General features: G+C 40.4%; 2 protein-coding genes across 3 annotated transcripts in view; one reads left to right on the plus strand and one right to left on the minus strand.

Annotated features, from left to right (window-relative positions):
• LOC149502447 (NFX1-type zinc finger-containing protein 1) overlaps positions 1-4,521 on the plus strand; it is a 19,668-nt gene extending 15,147 nt beyond the window's left edge. The window contains exons 11-14 of the mRNA XM_089729414.1: positions 792-938; positions 2,168-2,342; positions 3,530-3,669; positions 4,344-4,521. Coding sequence (XP_089585540.1) covers positions 792-938; positions 2,168-2,342; positions 3,530-3,669; positions 4,344-4,412 — 531 coding nt within the window. The 3' untranslated portion in view covers positions 4,413-4,521. The remainder of the gene's footprint in view (positions 1-791; positions 939-2,167; positions 2,343-3,529; positions 3,670-4,343) is intronic.
• Positions 4,426-20,330, minus strand: kraken (serine hydrolase like 2 kraken). 2 transcript variants are annotated; one of them, XM_089729447.1, is made up of 2 exons: positions 20,122-20,330; positions 4,426-11,063 (listed from the first exon to the last, which is right to left on the minus strand). In XM_089729447.1, the coding sequence occupies exon 2, from the start codon at positions 11,020-11,022 to the stop codon at positions 10,156-10,158; it is 867 nt and encodes a 288-aa protein (XP_089585573.1). In that variant the 5' UTR covers positions 11,023-11,063; positions 20,122-20,330; the 3' UTR covers positions 4,426-10,155. The 2 variants fall into 2 exon arrangements, with proteins under 2 accessions (XP_089585573.1, XP_089585572.1); XM_089729446.1 differs by lacking the exon at positions 20,122-20,330 and adding an exon at positions 19,451-19,789.
• Positions 20,331-21,139: the final 809 nt, after the last annotated feature.

The raw sequence follows: 21,139 nt of genomic DNA on the forward strand, positions 1-21,139 counted from the left end.
ATAAGATTTTAAAATTAAATATCTTCGTAATATAATAATAAAAAAACATACTGTAACTGACAGATTTTTAAATAATGAACTCCGGTCGCCCGTCAGGGCTGCCACGCAATTTTTTTTTGTTATTATTATACAAATGATACCCTTAACCCTTTGACTACCAAGAGGGCTGGTGGTCGTGGCGCCGACGACCGCCAGTCCGGCATCCCGAGGTGATGGGAGAGATGTGCTCCGCACTAAACGCTTCACTTTCCCCCCTTTGCCTTTTCATGAGTTTTGGTCTCATGCGAGGTTTGGACGTTGGTTGTTGAGAGACAGGAGGTTTTAGTCGGTTCGACTCCGACATGCCCCGCCCTCCATCCCCAGTGAAGGGCGGAAGTCCGGCGATTACCTCCTGACAAAAAAAAAACCCTTTGACTACCATATAGGTCACCGTTGCCCTACGTGGCGCACTGAAGTAATTATCTTGATTTCTCTTACTAATAGCCTGGATAATAGTTAGGCAAACTTTACCTTCTTTTGTTTGTTAATGTATGTTTTAGTCTTAAAGGTATCTTAGAAATAGATTCATTCTCGGTATCTTCGCATTCGTTTTTCCTAGAATCTTTTAGATGTTCCGGCGCCTTAGTAAGAAGAATCGATGTAATTACTTCAGTGCACCACGTAGGGCACCGGTGACCTCCACGGCAGTCAACGTGTTAATTAATTATTTCTTTCGGGAAGCCTTTTCATTTTAATATGTATTAGAAAGCGTATAAGGCGCAATGTTAAGCGTCCATATTCCTTCCATTCAGGGTTTGGAAGGGAGCTGGAGTCACCGAAATACGTTCGAAGCCAGATGGTGCGTGGTTTTGGCGAATTATTTACGAAAAATGAAATATTTGGCTCACGAAGTGACTATACTGTCTACTTATGTGGACCAAGTGTCATTAATAAAACAGGTGTGTGTTTTTGTTTATTATCTTACTTTATGTGACTGACCCGGCGATGCTAAGTGAGCGCTCTTAACAGCTGAGCTGAGGGTAGTGGGTTCAATCCTTGCTCTTTGTACTTTGTCTGGGTGTGCTTTATATCTATATTTATATATGACCACGTATATCAGTCTCTGGTTCTCATAGTACAGATAATCCTATACAGACGACCCTTTTATTTTTAAATATAATGATGAATTAATTATGAATACTCGAACCTTGCCTCTATTTATTAAATACGTATATTTACGTACCAACACTCTAGAGTCTAGACTCTAGTACGTCAGATGTATGGCATAATATTATGTTTGCGATTCAGAAAAAATTGATTCAAAATATTTTAATCGGTTAAGGCATTGAGTTAATCGGTCGAACTACAAAAATTGATAATCGCCAAATTCGTACGCAAGAATATGTTGGAGACCTTTCCACTATCTCCTTTATAGAGTCATTTCAGCTACGCTCGTTGTTTCCTGAGCGCTATGAGTCTTCAAACGATTTGAGGTTTGATGAGAATCGTGAACAGCACCAACCCTGGTATGGCTGATGTCCATAAGCATGGAAAGAAAATAAAATTCACATTAAAGTCCTACACCCGCATTATTATGAATTACTTGAAAATAAAACTACTTAATATGCTAAACGTATGTTTGTAAAACTCCCCTAGACATTGAGTTTAACCAACTTAACTTCCCTAGATATCAAGTTTGACCAACGTAACTTCCCTAGATATCAAGTTTGACCAATGTAACTTCCCTAGATATCATGTTTGACCAACGTAACTTCTTTAGACATCAAGTTCGACCAACGTAACTTCCCTAGATATCAAGTTTGACCAACGTAACTTCCCTAGACATCAGGTTTGACCAACGTAACTTCCCTAGACATCAGGTTTGACCAACGTAACTTCCCTAGATACCAAGTTTGACCAACGTAACTTCCCTAGATATCAAGTTTGACCAACGTAACTTCCCTAGACATCAGGTTTGACCAACGTAACTTCCCTAGATACCAAGTTTGACCAACGTAACTTCCCTAGATATCAAGTTTGACCAACGTAACTTCCCTAGACATCAGGTTTGACCAACGTAACTTCCCTAGATACCAAGTTTGACCAACGTAACTTCCCTAGATATCAAGTTTGACCAACATTTTCGTAACAACGAACTCGACTCAAGACATGTTTACTTTTTTTTCAGTTGAGCTTAAAGTACAATTCGCTACGCGATATAAAGATAACTGCCGTCGATAATTACCAAGGCGAAGAGAGCAGGATAGTGATATTGTCTCTGGTGAGGAGTAACAAGGATGGCAAAATTGGCTTCCTGAATGCCACCAATAGGATCTGCGTGGCTCTATCTAGAGCTAGAGAAGGTAAAATATGTTGTAATATATATGTTATGGAGGGTAGAGGTAAGGAGCACCATTTTGTATAAAGAATAAGTTCAAAAAATGTCCACCTGTAAACAGCAAGTTATTGTTCGAAGACTCGCCAAAATAGCGCTAGTGTAAGAAGTGGAAATGATGTGAATATAGCAGCTTTGAACAGAGTGAAGTGTGCTGGGTTGAAGTGAAGTGTGGTAGTTTATGGCGACTTTTTTAAAATCTTTCCATTTGCTACAGTGGCGCCATCTTAGTTGTCTTTCTTTCAGCGGACACTTTTTAATACACTGAGTCGGTGCTCCTTACTTCTATCCTCCATACGTTTGAAGGGTGGGGCAGCCGTTGTAGCTATACTGAGACCTTAGAACCTATATCTCAAGGTGTGTGGCGCATTTACGTTGTAGATGTCTATGGGCTCCAGTAACCACTTAACACCAGGTGGGCTGTGAGATCGTCCACACATCTAAGCAATAAAAAAAAACTGTAGTGAGTTAACCTGCCTATGACGTACAACCTTGCTTTTGTCCGTGTATAAACCAATTTAAGTGATCCTTCAGAGTTGTCGTACGCAAAACAGCTGCGTTAGACAATTCGAAAGATATGTGGTGACCTGTGGTACTGTGGAGACTTGCGTTGACCGGGCGTCGTCTTAAATGTAGTTAATGCTTAGGATATAGGATTAATCTATATATATATATATAAATGAATTGCTGTTTTTTTTTTATTATTGCTTAGATGGTTGGACGATCTCACAGCCCACCTGGTGTTAAGTAGTTAGTCGTTAGTCTCGCTAATACTCGAGAACGGCTGGACCGATTTGGCTAATTTTGGTCTTGAATTATTTGTGGAAGTCCAGAGAAGGTTTAAAAGGTTGATAAATATGAAAATGCTTATAATAAAGGAATTAAATAAAAATAACAATTTTGTTTTTCCTTTGATGTGTCCCCCGTCGGACGGATTCCTTTTTTTTGTTTTAATTTTTTTAAATTTTATTTTTTACAAATGTATTGTTGGTTGGTAGCTTGGTGGCTTGGTTGGTAGAGAATGCATCAGGCATTAAATCCGCCATTGTAACTTTGTGCATGAAGTTGAGTAAATAAATAAATAAATAAATATTCATTAGAAAAGTTGGTATTCTCTAAATAATTAAAACTGTTTTAAATACAATATTATTGCAGGTTTCTACATATTTGGCAATATGAATTTATTGATGACTGCGAATAACGTGTGGAGCTCTATCAATGAAAAGCTGATAAAACAAAACGCTATCGGCAATAAATTAACATTGGTGTGTAAACATCATGCGAAACGTTTGGAAGTAAGGTTCTAATTTTATTTGTATAAATAATGTTATGATAATTCAAAATTTTAACAAACAAAAAATTTTGTATATTAAAATTGATACTTCCATACCCCTCAGAGCGGTAGTCGACGAACATTTTCATCCAAAAGAGCTAAATATATTATGTTTTTGTTATTGCTTAGCTGGATGGACGAGCTCACAGCCCACCTCGTGTTAAGTGGTTACCGGAGCACAGAGACATCTACAATGTAAATGCGCCGCCCACCTTGAGATATGAGTTCTAAGGTCCAGTATAGTTACAACGGCTGCCCCACCCTTCAAACCGAAACGCATTTCTGCTTCGCGGCTGAAATAGGCGGGGTGGTGGTACCTACCCGTGTTGTACCCCAATTTTTTTTTTGTGATGTCTATGCTCCCGATTAACATCAAGTGAGCCGTGAGCTTGTCCGCGAAGACCGCGTGAGTGCGTTCAAACAAAAAGACACGTGAACCACTTAACTGGTGTGAATCTGCACGGCGCTCGATGTCAGTCCTTTGAGCCAATATAAAATTGAATCTTCGACTTAAAGTCTCAGTTTCTCTGGTGACCATTTAAAGTGGACCCTAAACTAGTCGGCCCGTTTGAAATAACATTAAGCAGGTACTATTTTATTGTTTAAACTATTAATAATCCTTACAAATAATTTCAGGTGAGGACCGTGAACGAATTTGAAAAATATATTTCTGGAGCGTGTCCGACGAATTGTGGAGTGAAATAAAAACGCCTTCAAGTCTGTTGTAACATCATATGTTTATTTTTGTGAAATTTTACAAATAAATTAATGAAAAAAATAAATTAATTACAAATAATAAATAGTGTAACTAAAACGGTATTGTTTACTTATTGTATTCGTTTTAATTCTATCACAACATTTAACGCTTACAACAAATATTTTTATTTAGGTGACGATCATATTGTAGCTTGTATCTTACAAAGAAATAACAAAAAGAAGAAAAAAATCTACCAAAGATAATTTAAGAAGCATCACGTTGGCTCGCATATGTTTGCATGAAACGTTCAATTTGATACTTTAATACGTGATGACAAGAGAACATAATACAAGTTTCACAAGACAAATAATAATGGATTCTTGGTCATACATTAAATTACAACCCGTATGAACATGAAAAAAATACACAAATTATATTTAAGTGCTGTGTCTTAGGGAATTCAACACGTGCATAAATACATATGCATATGTACACGAGACGATAGCCATAAGTTGTCCATAGGAAAAAAAAAGATACAATTTTCGGGCCTTATTCTTGAAGCATTCGGGAACAATTATGTATATTAAAATTATATTTAAAAAAAAAAACAATGAATAATCCATATTTATATTGTAAATGTGAAAGTGTGTTCGTCCTTCTTTCACTTCGAAACAAATCAATATTGGTTTTTAAAGTGACAGTATTAGGTCAGGAAAGCGACATACATAGCCTACTTTTTATTCCGAAAAAACATTCAATGCCCACGGGAAACCGGAAAATAATATTTGATTTCGTCTTTTTTTCACGTCGTAACGAGGCTTAATGCGCTTTTTTAAAGCGATAGTTTTATGTCATAAGAGTGATGATCATGGCAAATTTTTATCCCGAAAAAAAAAAAAAAAATCCACACCGACTTTTTTATCACAAGAAAAAAAAATCGTCCTCTCAACGTCAAAATTTATCAATCAAAGTATTCAATGATAATTCGTTCAACGAATTCGAATAAAAATTTAACTTGGGAAAGTTAGCTGTTAGGCGGGCGAAGCCTTTTACGAAGGAGTTAGTAAATTATATATATAAACAAAATGGCTACACTAGTTTTAACAGGTGAACATCAATAGTCGTAGAGACCTTTGTCGAAGTAGAAAACTATAGCTCTGATGTCAACGGTTGTTCAAATGAAATTGAGTTCTATAAACATGAGAGAGAGAGCTGTTTATGCCTACATAACATTATTTTAATTCATTTCTTATTTCGTACACCCGTAATGTAATGCGTTCCTGCTTATTTTCAAATGTTACATTGCGTGCTATATTAACGCTTTCTCCGTCGTAGCCTAAAGGTTAAGACACCTTATATACGCGTATCGAATGACGCGACAATGACAATGTTCGAATCTTACAGCCATTTTTCTAGTGAAATACGAATACTAACACATGTTGACGAATGACTAACGATAGAGGAATGGCGATAACTATACTGAGACCTTAGAACTCATATCTTTTTTTTTTTAATGCTTAGATGGGTGGGCGAGCTCACAGCCCACCTGGTGTGAAGTGGTTGCTGAAGCCTATAGATATCTAAAACGTAAATGCGCCATCCACCTTGAGATAAAAGTTCTAAGGTCTCAAGTATAGTTACAACGGCTGCCCCACCCTTCAAAGTTCAAACCGAAACGCATTACTGCTTCACGGCAGAAATAGGCAGGGTGGTGGTACCTACCCGTGCGGACTCACAAGAGGTCCTACCACCAGTAAAAGTGATGGTCAAGGTGGGTGGCAGCATTTACGTCGTAGATCTCTATGGGCTCCGGTAACCACTTAACACTAGGTGGGCTGTGAACTCGTCCACCCATCTATGCAATAAAAAAAAGATTATAGGGCGTTTCGTGAGCCCGCTCGGGGAAGTACCGCCATCCTGTCATTTTCGACGGTGAAGCAGTAATACGCTTCGGTTTGAAGGGCAGGCATCGTCCTCGTCGAACCCGTCGCTTGCGACGAAGGGCTCGACGAGTAAATTAACCCTCCGACACAGCCCACTGAGTTTCCTGCCGAATCTTATCAGTGGGTCGCGTTTCCGATCCGGCGGTAGATTCTGCGAAGCACGGCTCCAGCTAGGGTTCGTGTTAGCAACGTCGTCAGGTTTGAGCCCCGTGAACTCACCTACTAGTTAAGGTTACGCTGATATAGCCTCAAGGCTCTCACAATAAGATAGGGTAAAAAAAAATTATCGTTCAATGAAAAAAATTATCATTAAAATATTTTCATTGCATAAAATCGTAATAAAGTAATGTATAATCATGTTAATGACCGTAAACTTATATTTATTTTCATAATTACCTGTGAAAATTCAATATAATTTATATATTCAGTTGTTAATAAATTTACAAATAAAAAAAATCATTACAGTAACGGTTTAATTTTTGAAACAAAAGATTTATGATAAGTTTTATTCTCACTCACAAGAGGTCCTACCACTAGTAATTACGCAAATTATAATTTTGCGGGTTTGATTTTTATTACACGATGTTATTCCTTCACCGTGGATGTCAATCATTTCTTCATTGATCATAGTTAAATGGCAATTTTAATAATATCTCCAAGGATTCTATGTTCACATACGACTTCTTTTTTATTTAATTTTAATTTTATTAGCTGAGCAGTGGTGAATTTACACTAAGGGCAGTCGGAGCAAGTGCCCAGGGTGGCAAATATACAAAAAAAAATTGAAAGGAAATATATTTTTTTTAGTCTTTTCAACATTGCTCAATATAATTAATTAATTCTATTAATCAATAATTTTTTGCTTAATTGAGAATACAAGAAATTGAATTCATTCATTATTTTTGTGAATTATAATTTTGGCACTTTTGGTAAAAATTAATAATCAATTTAATTCCTTGGAGATTTAAAATATCAGTTGATTTTCCTATTTTCTGGAATTAAAGAAATTTTATTAGTTTTTTTTTATGTAATATAATTATAAGCCATTAGTGCTTAATTTATAATTGATAGAAAAATTCAGATTTTGGAATTTATAACATATAATAAATTTTCTCTAATAAATGAGTTATTTTTATTTTACACTGGATGCGGATTTTTTTCCGTTGCCCAGGAGCGATATTAAGTTTAAATCCAGTCCTTTAGCTGAGTATAAATAGTTAACACTTCGTAAACTCGTTACGTATGGCAACTCACTCTAACGTCAGTAGACTTCAAGGCCTCTGAATTTAATTACGTATTAAATTAGAGTTAGTGCGATAATCAATATTGCACTTACACACTACATTCACTAGTAACTACTCACCTTTTTCTTTTTCAATTCCAATTTGAAATACGTACTTAAAATTCTAACCTATTACAAACCGCAACTACTTAAGAATTAATACTTGCTACCCAACAAAGATTTTAAAATGGCGGAATTTAGGATACTTTTGATATTATATGCAGCATGATCAATTACTAAACTCAACCCTCAGACACAGCCCACTGAGTTTCTCGCCGGATCTTCTCAGTGGGTCGCGTTTCCGATCCGGTGATAGATTCTGCGAAGCACGGCTCTTGCTAGGGTTTGTGTTAGCAACGTCATCAGGTTTGAGCCCCGTGAGCTCACCTACTAGTTAAGGCGACGCTGATATAGCCTCTCAAGGCTATCAGCTTAGGTAGGATAAAAAAAAAGCTAAATTCTACGTAGCATACAAAAATAATTATCCGAATATGGCTAACACTCGAATCACTGCCTCGAGCAAGCTGCTTTACGAGCAAGATCACAGTTTTCTTAAACCATCAACCTGTATAAAATATTTAAACAAAGACTTTTCTTTACGTGACATTGGCCCGAAATTTCAATTTCAACGACGCAGTATTAATGATAGTGCACTTCAAGCATACATAATGAGCTGTGATTCAGCGGATTCAATTTAAAGTAATGAAAACAGTCGTTTCTTTAAATCATTGGTCACGTTCACTGCGTCGGTTTATTCAAACCTAACTCACCCCGTAGTGACATCTAGAGCACTATACGCTAGCACGGTATCTAAACAATACTGCACTTTTAGAATTGCCCAGTCACCGTCCTCGTCGAATCCTTACAACGAAGGGCTCGACGAGTGAATTAACCCATAGACACAGCCCACTGAGTTTCTCGCCGGATCTTCTCAGTGGGGCGCGTTGCCGTACCGGTGGTAGATTCTGCGAAGCGCTGCTCTTGCTTGGGCCAGTATTAGCAACACTTCCGGTTTGAGCCCCGTGAGCTCACCTACATGTTAGGGTGAAGCTGAAATAGCCTCTCAAGGCTATCAGCATAGGTAGGGCGAAAAAAAATATTGAATTGAAGTGGCGTAACTAAAAGTTTTAAGAGAATGAGTTTTATACTTCGAACGACTTATCAACAAACATATGTTCTATAAGTGAAAAAAATTAAATTTTTAAAATTCCAAGTTAAACATTTTAATTTTTTCCTACAAAAGGACATAATTCACTTTCCGTCTCTTTTAAATCAAGCCTATAACTTAAACTATAAGGTATGCGCGCTTTAAAATCGAAACTATAAAATTACAATTCTTCAATTACATTTTTGACATTTACAAAAAAACAATAATTTTGGATTAAGCTACTTCAATTCTAAAGGTGCGATATGATAACAAACGGGTTTGAGACTTTGTAACGCGTTGCTAATTACCAGCGACTGACATACACGATTGTGAAAAAGTATTCCGAATCTTACAACATTTTCCCATGAAAAGTTGCATTATAAATTCTCAAACAACCTCCTTAATGTCTTTGGTTTATGAATCGAACAACCGAAGCGGGGTAAAGGACTGCGCTGATCCAATCTGTGTCCGGTGTGCTTAGGGTGAGTTATTTAACGTTCTCGATAGCGTAAAAGTTAACTCAAATTTGTATGGAATTTGAACGTTTGGCTACGTTTGCCGCTAGGGGCGTTGTTTCCAACGGCATACAAATTTGAATTAGCATTTACGCTATCGGAGAACGTTAAAAAACTCGCACTAAGCACACTGTTAAAGAACTCACTGCCCATTTGGATGTCGAGTGGTTATGGCCCATAGACATCAGACATTATCATTCCGTCACCGTGCTTTACTCGTGGGATCGCACTCTCGATTTTGTTGATAATTGATGAGTGATTCATGATGCATTAAATCGAAGTAAATAGTGTACCTATAGTTACGAGTTCAGAATACGACTACAATGTGATTTTTATTCTACGATTTGATTCCTTAATGATATCCTTCCTTGGAAAAAATTGTATCACTCTCCAGGATTTGAACCCCTACACAGTTGCTTAACATAACGACTTCAGAACGTCTACTAATCTAATGCTGTGCTACTAAAATTATGTTAATTCATCCGAAAGATATTTTCTTTTGTCGTTTAAAAGTAACTAATCATTTTATTTGTAAATACCTTATTTAGTATCATCATGTAGTCACTCTCAAAGTACTACATATTTACACATAAGTGCATTATTTATATATTTATGCGCATAACATTTATGTTATATTATATCACGGACATATATTATTTCTTGAATAAATATCAAAACTACAATCAAAACACATGTCATTACTTTTAGCTCCAATTCGGATGCCAACAAGCTAAACTATCAACGAGTAATAATTACTCTAATTTACAGCTTGCATAAAATAAGCTATTAACTGTTAACTACAGCGTACGTAAAATCACAATTCGTATCACATTAATGAGATATTTAGCGCGAGTCAATCACTATTTAGTAAAGCTCTAAGAACTCCTCTATGAGTTCAACGATGTTTTCGGGCGATTCTAATTGAACGTGATGCGTTCCCTGCACCTCGACGTACTGGACATCGGTGGTTTCTTTCAATTTTTCAACTACCTTCATGTAATAATCTAGCCTCTCCCAGCCCTGGCCGGGCAACGCCCTCAAATTCAGCACTTTGCACTTGACCTTGCCGGCGAACTCTAAAGCGGTCTCGATCGACATCATCGCCAACCCTGCCACTTTCAAGCGCGGATCCCTTTTGAAGAAGTAACCCTTCTTGTTCATATGCGCCGGGGTCGGCATCATGCCCCGTCTCATCAGCACGCGGCAGTTAGGCTTCGAAACGGATCCTTTGTACGCATCGCATACTATATCTATCATTTCCTCGTATTCGTAACACGGTATCTTATCTTCCTTCAATGTTTCATAATCGAGCAGCTTGTCCATACCCCATCCGGCTGTTTTGACCATATTAGACGGTTCCCTTACAGCCGGACTCGCGATATCGATGCATATAATCTTATCGACATCGTCGGGAAACGAGGCCGCGTACATGAAGCTCAGGGCGCCGCCCAGGGAATGTCCCATCAACTGTACCTTCTCCCATTTGAAGTGTTTCACGATTCGTCGGATCAAAACGATTCCGTCCCAGAAAATGTAGTAAATCATACCTTTGGGGTAGTGAGAGGAGTGGCCGTGACCCGGCAAGTCTATGCAGAGGACCGAGGTGTTAACCGGTAACAAGGGAATGAGGTTGTCCCAAGTTCCGGCGTTGTCCTGCCAGCCGTGGATCGCGATCATGGGCTGTATGTTCCGCGGTCCCCACCAACGGCCGGCGACGTGACCCCAGGGCATTGGTATTTCGACTTCCTCGACTGTGTAGCCAGGCGGGAGTTCTAAAACATAAAACGGATTTAGTGTAGGATTTAACTTGCGCCTAGTAAAATTGCCCCTAGTAAAATAATAGAGGAAGGAAAAAACCTCTAGGATATTTTAAGAACACCTGTTATGTATATATATTATTGCTTAGATAGGTGGACGAGCTCACAGCCCACCTGGTGTTAAATGGTTGCTGGAGCCCATAGACATCTACGACGTAAATGCGCCACCCACCTTGAGATATAAGTTCTAAGGTCTCAAGTATAGTTACAACGGCTGCCCCACCCTTCAAACCGAAATGGATTACTGCTTCACGGCAGAAATAGGCAGGGTGGTGGTGCCTACCCGCGCGGACTCACAAGGGGTCCTACCACCAGTAATTAAGCAAATTATAATTTTGCGGGTCTGATGTTTATTACACGATGTTATTCCTTCAGCGTGGAAGTCAATCGTGAACATTTGTTGAGTACGTATTTGTCATTAGAAAAATTGGTACCCGCTTGGGATTTGAACACCGTTGCATCGCTCAACACGAATGCACCGGACGTCTTATCGCTTAGGCCACGCCGACTTCAAATAGTGAGGCAAATACTACTTTAGTAAAGACCACTATTTATATACTAATACTAATTTAGGGTTTTAAAACTAAACATAAAATTGTTGCCCTTAAAATGAAGACTGTGCGAACTTGTACATATATGAAAACATTGTTAGGTACAACCATCTGGCAATTTGAAAATGTCTAGTTTTTTCCCGGGCGCCATTAAGCAGGCCGAATGCAGGCAGCATTGGAGGAAGCTGGTGCAAAAACTGGACCAAGGTGGTCACGACCCTCAGTAATGAGGAAACGACAGAGAAGAAGAAGAAGTTCTTTACTTGAACAAGTATTAAATTTAATCAGAATTACATTTATGTCTAAATAAGTGATTTACGAAATATGACAGCAATACATAATCGAAATCGATATAAGATAGAGTAAGTGAATAACGTAGACTTTGATCAAGCGATTATTTAAAAAAACGGAAGCCAAACTTAAAGGTCACGACGATAAGAATTGGCACGACGCAGTTTATAGAAGTTTTGCTCATAAAACATAATAATATCATCAATGATTACTAAGGTTTTTCATGTTTTTTTAAATAATATACGCAATATGAGGCCTCAAAAGAGACACTACCATTGTCCGTATTTCTGTACCGTTTTTGAATTTTTATTTTTTATTGCTTATCTGGGTGAACGAATTCACGACTCACCTAATGTTAAGTGGTTACAACAACGGCTACCCCATCCTTCAAACCGAAACGCATCACTGGTTCACAGTAGAAATAGACAGAGTGGTGCTACCCACCCATGCGGACTCACAAGACGTCCTACCACCAGAAGTTATGCAAATTATAATTTTGCGATTTGATTTTTATTACACGATCTATTCCTTCACCGTGGAAGTCAATCGTGAACATTTGTTAAGTACGTATTTCATTACAAATATTGGTAATGGCCTGCGGGATTCGAACACCGGTGCATCGCTAGATACGAATGCACCGGACGTATTATCCTTTAGGCCACGACGACTTTCAAATCCTTTCAAATTTGAAATTATTACAACAACCTACTCAAGAATTAAAAATCAAACATTTCTACTTAAATAAGCCTTTAAAAGCGCTCTTATATCGTCATAACTTTACTTTTACATCGATTTAGGATGCAGTTTATCACTGATTACCATCGACAGGAAAACTCAGGGTTTGCTCATTTATCAAATCAGTTTGTCAAATAAGTATGCCTAAACTAGAATATGTCCCTATACATTATTAAGCAATGACCGAAATTTTGCTCGATACTCCTTTTTTACTCCTTTTCTACTTTCCGATACTCCTTTTTTATAACGCTCAAATCCAGACTGGAGTAATTTCATTCCGAACCGAATACCGACTAATCGTTATCAAAGATAAAATATAGCCTGAGAGATACTTTAAAAATTCTATAATACACGAGATTTTTTCTTCCTACCTACGTCGCTGACGTCATCGTTTGTAAAAACAACGTGGCGTCAGTCGCTGACGTCAAGGGCAGGTACTTCGCATTTACCACCGGATCGATGCGACTGCTGGATGGATACAATGATGCGGGAAAATGAGTGGACAAATGTTAATTGTCATGTCGAACTCTTCAACGAGTTTGACTACTATTCATTTTTGAGATAGCTTAGACCTATTTATTATACAGGCTCCAGTAACCACTTAATACAAGGTAAATCGTAAGCTCTCCTTCCCAGACAGCAAAATCAAAAATCCATAGACGTAAATCAAACGTAGTGTAGAATTTATGTTAGTAATTTACCATTTGTTACTTCGCGTTATACACCCTTGACCTTCTGGTTTCGTTAATAAGAAACTCATTATAATTGTTCAATTTTACATATTAATTTACATTTACATTAAATGTTACATGATAATTTAGTTAAAAAATTTAAATGAAACAATTCATGTTTCATAAGAATTGTGAGAACAGAGTAGTTTTAAATACGTCAAAAAAAAAAAACTAAAAACATTGAGTAAAAAATTCCAATTAAATTACCAACTTCATTGTAATTTAATTAGGATTTTTTACATGAAGCATAATTATACTTCATGTTGATTACAAATACATAGCAAAACATGGCTTTTTTTTTACTATTATAGCAATCTCAGTAAAGGTTATAACTTTATAAAGCAAATATGTACATACAGATATGTAAGTATGCAAACATAAATTTCAGGTTCATGAGAAACCGGGGTTAAGGTAATGTCTTATTGGATATGAGGAGGCAGTCTCCTCCCGGTGATGGTCACGAGGCGATCTGAGGGGGTTGAGGCTGCGCCGTACCCTACCGTCACTCTAGCTCGTTGGCATCAGGAAGATGGGACGACGCATCGACGGCTACGGCTTGCGATGCGGTCCGCGTTGTCGTCATCGCACATACTGTGGAAGAGCAACCCGGTCAGCGGTGCATCGCGTTCCGACCCGGCAGGCTGGTTCTGACCCAGCGGGATATCCCGGAACAGCGGCGTGGCCCGGACAACCTGGTGCGGCCGCCGTAACGCGTAGACCGGCATCGTTGGTCGTCGACTATCGCTTCAACAACCCGCCGGTCGGGCGTGTTCGGTGTGGCGCCGCGTGTCTGATTGTAGTGTTGACCGCGGGAACCCCCTTACTCCGACCGGGTTCTGACGTCGGACGTCAGATGTAAGAGTGCAGGGGAATCGTTTAGTGCGGTAGGGCCCTGAAAACATCCTTGGGCCCACGGTCTCACAATTGCGGACCAGTCAAACATACCCCGCGCGCTCCCTAGGCCTTGGGACCTCGTAGGAGGCTCCGTCCACGGCCCGAAAAAAAAAAGTGCATGCACGATAAGAATAATGAGTTCAGAGAAATATGTACATAGTGTAAGCGTGAAACGTCATACACGGTATCATACTACTAGCCTGACAATAGAGACCATAGCAACTACAGCATGAATGCTTCCACATAGGAACATGATATCACTGGCCTCCGTGATACTAAGGACCTCTTGTGAGTACGTACGGGTAGGTACTACCACCCAGCCTATTTCTGCCGTGAAGCTGTAATGCGTTTTGGTTTGAAGGTTGGGGCAGCCGTTGTAACTACTCAGAGCATGAAGACGCTCCTAGAGACACTCGACCAGGATCCCTGGGGGCGCCCGTACCAAACGGTCCGCAAGAAATTGCGGCCGTGAGAGCTCCCGGTGACTTCGAGCCTCCCTCCATGGGTGCGCCGCCACGGGGTGACGTGAGCGGTGATGCCCCTGCTGAGGTGGTCCCTCCGAGTATCTCGGAGGAGGAGATTCGTGCAGCCATGTCGAGGATGCGGAGGAAGGACGCGGCCCCCAGCCCTGACGGTGTTCATGGTCGGGTTTGGGATTTGGCCTTCGGTGCCCTTGGGGACCGGCTCGTGCGGCTCTTTGAAGCCTGCCTCGAGTCGGGACGGTTTCCGAAACAGTGGAAGACGGACAGACTTGTTTTGCTGAGGAAGGAGGGACGCCCTGCAGACTCACCTGCGGGGTACCGTCCAATCGTGTTGCTGGACGAGGCGGGAAAACTGCTCGAGCGAGTGGTGGCCGCCCGCATCGTCCAGCACTTGGCGGGGGTGGGTCCCTATCTGTCAACGGAGCAGTTCGGATTCAGGGAGGGCAGCTCGACCATCGACGCGGAGATGCGCGTGCGCGCCCTCTCTGATGAGGCTGTCGGCCGGGGCGGGGTTGCACTGGCGGTGTCCCTAGACATCGCCAATGCGTTCAACACCCTGCCCTGGTCGGTGATCGCAGGGGCGCTGGAGTATCACGGCGTCCCTGCGTATCTCCGTCGGCTGATCGGGTCCTACCTCGAGGACAGGTCGGTCATGTGCACCGGGCACGGTGGGGCGGTGCTCCGCTTCCCCGTCGAGCGCGGTGTCCCACAGGGGTCGGTTCTTGGTCCTCTCTTGTGGAACATCGGCTACGACTGGGTCCTGCGGGGTGCCCTTAGCGCTCCTCTCCCGGGTCTAAGCGTAGTTTGTTACGCTGACGACACCTTGGTAGTGGCCCGGGGTAGGGACTTGCGCGAGTCTGCCCGTCTTTCATGCGCGGGGGTGGCCTTCGTCGTCGGCAGGATCCGAAGGCTGGGTCTGGAGGTGGCGTTCGTTAAATCCCAGGCCCTGTTGTTCCACGGGGCCCGGAGAGCGCCGCCTCAGGGGGCCCACCTCGTGAGTGGAGGCGTTCGCGTCGAGATCGAGGCGACCGGGTTGCGGTACCTCGGTCTCGTACTGGACGGTCGTTGGAGCTTCCGTGCTCACTTCGAAAGATTGGGTCCCCGACATGGTGGTGCGCCGCCTCTACACGGGGGTGGTGCGGTCAATGGCACTGTACGGGGCTCCCGTATGGTGCCACGCCCTGACCCGCGACAACGTCGCAGCGTTGCGACGTCCGCAGCGCGCGATTGCGGTCAGGGCGGTTCGTGGGTACCGCACCGTCTCGTTCGATGCGGCGTGCGTGCTCGCCGGGACGCCTCCCTGGGACCTGGAAGCGGAGGCGCTCGCTGCGGATTACGCGTGGTGATGTGATCTCCTCTCCAGGGGGGAGCCGCGTCCCGGCGCGGCGGAAGTTCAAGCGCGGAAGCTTCAATCTCGGCGTGCCGTGCTCGAGGCGTGGTCTCGCCGCCTGGCGGACCCCGCCTACGAGCGACGGACCGTGGGTGAATCGCGACCGAGGACGTCTCACATTCCGAGCGACGCAGGTGCTCACGGGACACGGCTGTTTCGGTCGCTACCTGCACCTCGTCGCCCGGAGGGAGCCGACGCCGAAGTGCCACCACTGCAGTGGCTGCAACGAGGACACGGCGGAGCACACGCTCGCGTACTGCCCCGCTTTCGCGGAGCAGCGCCGCGTCTTTGTTGCAAAAATAGGACCGGACTTGTCGCTTCTGACCGTCGTGGCTGCGATGCTCGGTAGCGAGGAGTCTTGGCAGGCGATGCTCGACTTTTGCGAGTCCACCATCTCGCAGAAGGAGGCGGCGGAACGGGAGAGGGAGAACTCTTCCTCCCTCTCGGCGCCGTGCTGCCGCCGTCGAGCCGGGGGTCGGAGGAGGGCGTTTGTCCAGTTCCGGCCCCTATGAGGAGGCAGTCTCCTCCCGGTGATGGTCACGGGGCGACCTAACGGAGTTGAGACTGCGCCGCACGCTTCGTCACTCTAGCGCGCTGGCACCAGGAGGACGGGACGACGCGTCGGCGGCTGCGGACTGCGATGCGGGCCGCATTTTCGTCGTCGCTGTCGTCGCCGAACATACTGCGGAAGAGCAACCCGGTCGGCGGTGTATCGCGTTCCGACCCGGCAGGCTGATTCTGGCCCAGCGGGGTATCCAGCGGCATCGCCAGGGCGGCCTGGTAGGGCCGCCGTACCGCGGAGACCGACGTCGTTGGTCGTCGACTATCGCCTCGACGACCCGTCGGTCGGGCGTCCTCGGGGTGGCGCCGCGTGTCTGGTTGTAATGTTGACCGCGGGAACCCCCCTACTCTGACCGGGTTTTGACCCCGGACCGAGATCGGACGCCGGGTGTAAGAGTGCAGGGGAGTCATTTAGTGGGTGGGCCCTAAATTCCTTGGGCCCGCGGTCTGCTCTCAACACCTGCAGATCGTTGAGTCTCACATACCCCGTGCGCCCCCTAGGCGCGGGGACCTCGTAGGAGGTTCGGCCTTCGGCACGAAAAAAAAAAAAAAAAGAACCTCTTGTAACTATACTGAGACCTTCGAACTCATATCCCAAGGTGAATGGCAGCATTTACGTTGTAGATGTCTACGAGCTCCAGTAACCACTTCAAACCAGGTGGACTGAGCTCGTCCACCCATCTATGCAATATACGGCCGTCTGGTGTAGTGGTAAGTGACATGGTCACTACACAAGGGGGTCGCGGGTTCGAATCCCGCCAAGGGAAGATATTTGTATGATAAATATAAATGTCTTTGCCAGGGTTATGGATGTATATTAAATATATGTATGTGTATAATAAAAATATTACATTTATATCCATTATCTGGTACCTGTAACACAAGTTCTTTACGAACTTAGCACGGGACCAGTTAACGTGGCGTGATTGTCAGTAAATATTTATTTATATTATTTATTATATAAATAAAAGGCGGAAGCCTTCATTAAATTACGATTGAGAGTTATTCTGGTTGTATTAACTGTCTGTCTGTATGTGTATTAACTAGCTAGCAGATTGATGTTACATGGAATGGTCATACTATTTGAAGCCCTTTTTTTTTTTTTTTTTCGGGCCGAGGGCCGAACCTCCTACGAGGTCCCCGCGCCTAGGGGGCGATTTTACTATTTGAAGCCCTGAGCTGACTCATGAAAACATTAATTTTAAAAAGGGCTTATATCTACATTGTTCTCTACAGATACACTACAGCTACTAACTATCCCTATATTGAAGAATCGATCATTAACAATTATGCCACACAGTTCAAAGGTTGAATATTACGACAGCAAAAATAATCCATATCCTTTCATAGATATCATAACAAAAAATTATCATGGATTTATTTTGTTGATTCAGCAGAGATAAGATAATGAAGATCTTCACACCAGGAACTATTGGCAATGATAAAAATTATCAAAACACTTTACTAGATTAGTTTATTACTTAACAACTGGATAGAGGATTTGATTAGTGCAAAATATTGATGTATTGACAATTTTATGCTAACAACTGGCAAACATTGGGTTAGTAAAGTCACTAACCTTTGATAGATATCTTCACACTCAAAGATTTAAATTTTTTTATAGATAATCAGATTTCACTAATATCACTAACAATTAAGTTCTGAAATGTAATATTTGAATATGCATGTATGTATCTTATACCTTTAAACGAGCAATTCTTTTATATATATATATAATCAGAATCTCGGAAACGGCTCCAACGATTTTCATAAAATTTAGTAGACCGTATTATTCAACAAACAAAAAAAAATCCGAGCAAAGCTTGGTCATTGTATAGTTTCAATATTATGAGTAAAATGTTGGATATTTTTTTACAAAAATTGCTTTTATACCTTATATATATATATAGTGGCCCACTTTTCTCTTATACAATAAATAAACATATATAAAGTATATAATATACAAATTTAGGACTATAATTTAAACTCTACTCTATTCTCAATGATTTAAATAAAATTTATTCTAATAATCATCATCATATAAATATTCAAAAACAGTGAAGTGTAATTTTTTTCTAAATTAATTTTCCTTTTTTTGTTTTGTGTCTAGTATGATCAGGATTAAGTATCAATAAAAATATTTTCAATATAAACAATGTTTTTTCAGAAAGTTATTAATAATGTTAAAATCTTATACAAAAAATTAATCTAAATTATGAGGTTTCAGTGCTTAAAGAAGAATTTGGATCATTTATCAAACACTTAATATATAAGTACTTTAATAAGCTGTCATACAAAATAATTTCAAGGAAGACACATTCTACTTGGACCCTTTTGACTGTGGTACATAAATCTATCAAGTAGAAATTCAAATAATGTATGCTTTGGTGTGTAGCAATTTTCTTTTTCATTAATTCATAATTTTTTAATACACAAGTCTCTAAATAAACAGAATTAGAAATAGACAAAGGCCTAAATTAGGTAGGAAAATTATTTTAGTAAACTGATAAATTGCTTTGAAGGATATTAACATATTGAAGGCTACAAATAGTTTTGTATCTCAGAGGGACAAAACCCTTATAGGATCACTAGTTTTCCGTAACTATCTCTGATAAGTTTATTAATGCAATAAATAAAGAGATTCCCAATCTATTACTTCATTATATAACTAAATTCATGATAAAATATGTAACGTAACACTTTTTACCTTCATGGTTTTGATATCCATTCGTTTTCTCTTCCATTGTTTATTTATGAATTAAATCACTTAAATTAAAAGTGAACACAGACCTATAGTGCGATCAACGGTCAACGACTATCTTTGAACTAAATTAAAACTAATTTAAATTTTAAATAGCATTAATTTTTTATTAATTTCAAGTAAAAATTCAAGAGTTGTCTGTCACTGCAATACTATAGTCAAGTTGCATATTCACTGTTCGACAATCTTATTTTGACTCGCTAAGAACTTTATCAATGTTGATAACATTAGATCTAGACATGATCGCAAATTTCCGATATGTGATAAAACAACATTGTAGACCATAGATAGTAGTAGTAGTTTTATTTATCCAAATGGAAAGGCAAAGGTGTCGTACCATACAGCCTAATCTTTTATACATATATTTTTTTTATTTTATGAAATATGATACTATGAAATGAAATGAAGTTGATTAATAATATGAAACATGACATGATATGAATTGAAATGAGATGAAATGATATAATATGGGATACTTTTATGCAAAATGATAATATGAAGTGAAATGAAATGAAGATGATTAATTTGAGACATCAATCAACTGGGATGAAATTAAATGAAATGAATTGAGATGATACGGGATGAAATATAATCTCAGTAAAATGGTGGTCATTTACTGAGATTTTTTCAGTGGACTTTTTGGAGGATCCCGAGAAGTTACGTCCAGCGGCTTTGTTTCATTTTCCCACATTTGTGCACTGTCACAGATATTAAACAGTTAATAAACCACCGTTATTACACATTTAAACCTGAAGAAACACTAAATAGACAAAATAAAACAAATCACACAACTTCACTCCTCGCGTTCCCGCCAAAAAGTCCAGACCATAGATATATTTTTTTTTTGGTACAATTTTTCCTTGTTAGGAAAGGCAAGGGGATCTAAGCCCATATAGCCTTGATCTAAGCCCATCCTTGTAGACCATAGATAATATACATGTCACATAATATTTGAGAATCAATATCATCGCATTATTGTCATTAAGGTACTGCTACACTTGCTCTAAAATAACATGCTAAAAAGCGAGCTATTGAGTATGCTCAATACAAGCATGTTTATGAACAGTTTACATTTGCTAGCAATAGTCATGCTTGTTTTCAGTATGCTATTTATTTATGTATTTGTATTATACATGTTGCAAACGACTGATCGATACTAGCATGCTCAATAAGCAAACTAAATAACAAAACAATAAGCAAATAGACAAACAAGGCATGGAGTTCATAAGTACCCCATAGGTTTATATAATTTTTAAGCTATTGCATAACTTTTATCGTGGGCTTTGAGTGCTGCGACTGAATCAAGAAATTCTGTAACGAAAATAAAACCTATCACCTCCCATTCCTACTTCCATGTAGCTCTCGTTCAACACATTCACACATTGCGCTTGTGTGAATGTGTTGAACCTAGTGTTTGTGAATAAGCGCGCGGCGTGACGTCACACTATGAATGAAAAGTCTGCCCATCTCTCTCTCTCGTGATCTAGGTTATAAGTGTGAAGGGCACAGTTAATGTTTAGCTTTTGTTAATTTAATGTTCATAAATATAGCATGTACTTATTTTATTATTGTTTTCATATTTATTTATTATTGTCTAATTATAATTGCATAAGTAGATAAAAAACGATATGCAAT

This window comes from Bombyx mandarina, chromosome 08, assembly GCF_030267445.1.
Source record: "Bombyx mandarina strain Sakado chromosome 08, ASM3026744v2".
Taxonomy (NCBI): domain Eukaryota; kingdom Metazoa; phylum Arthropoda; class Insecta; order Lepidoptera; family Bombycidae; genus Bombyx; species Bombyx mandarina.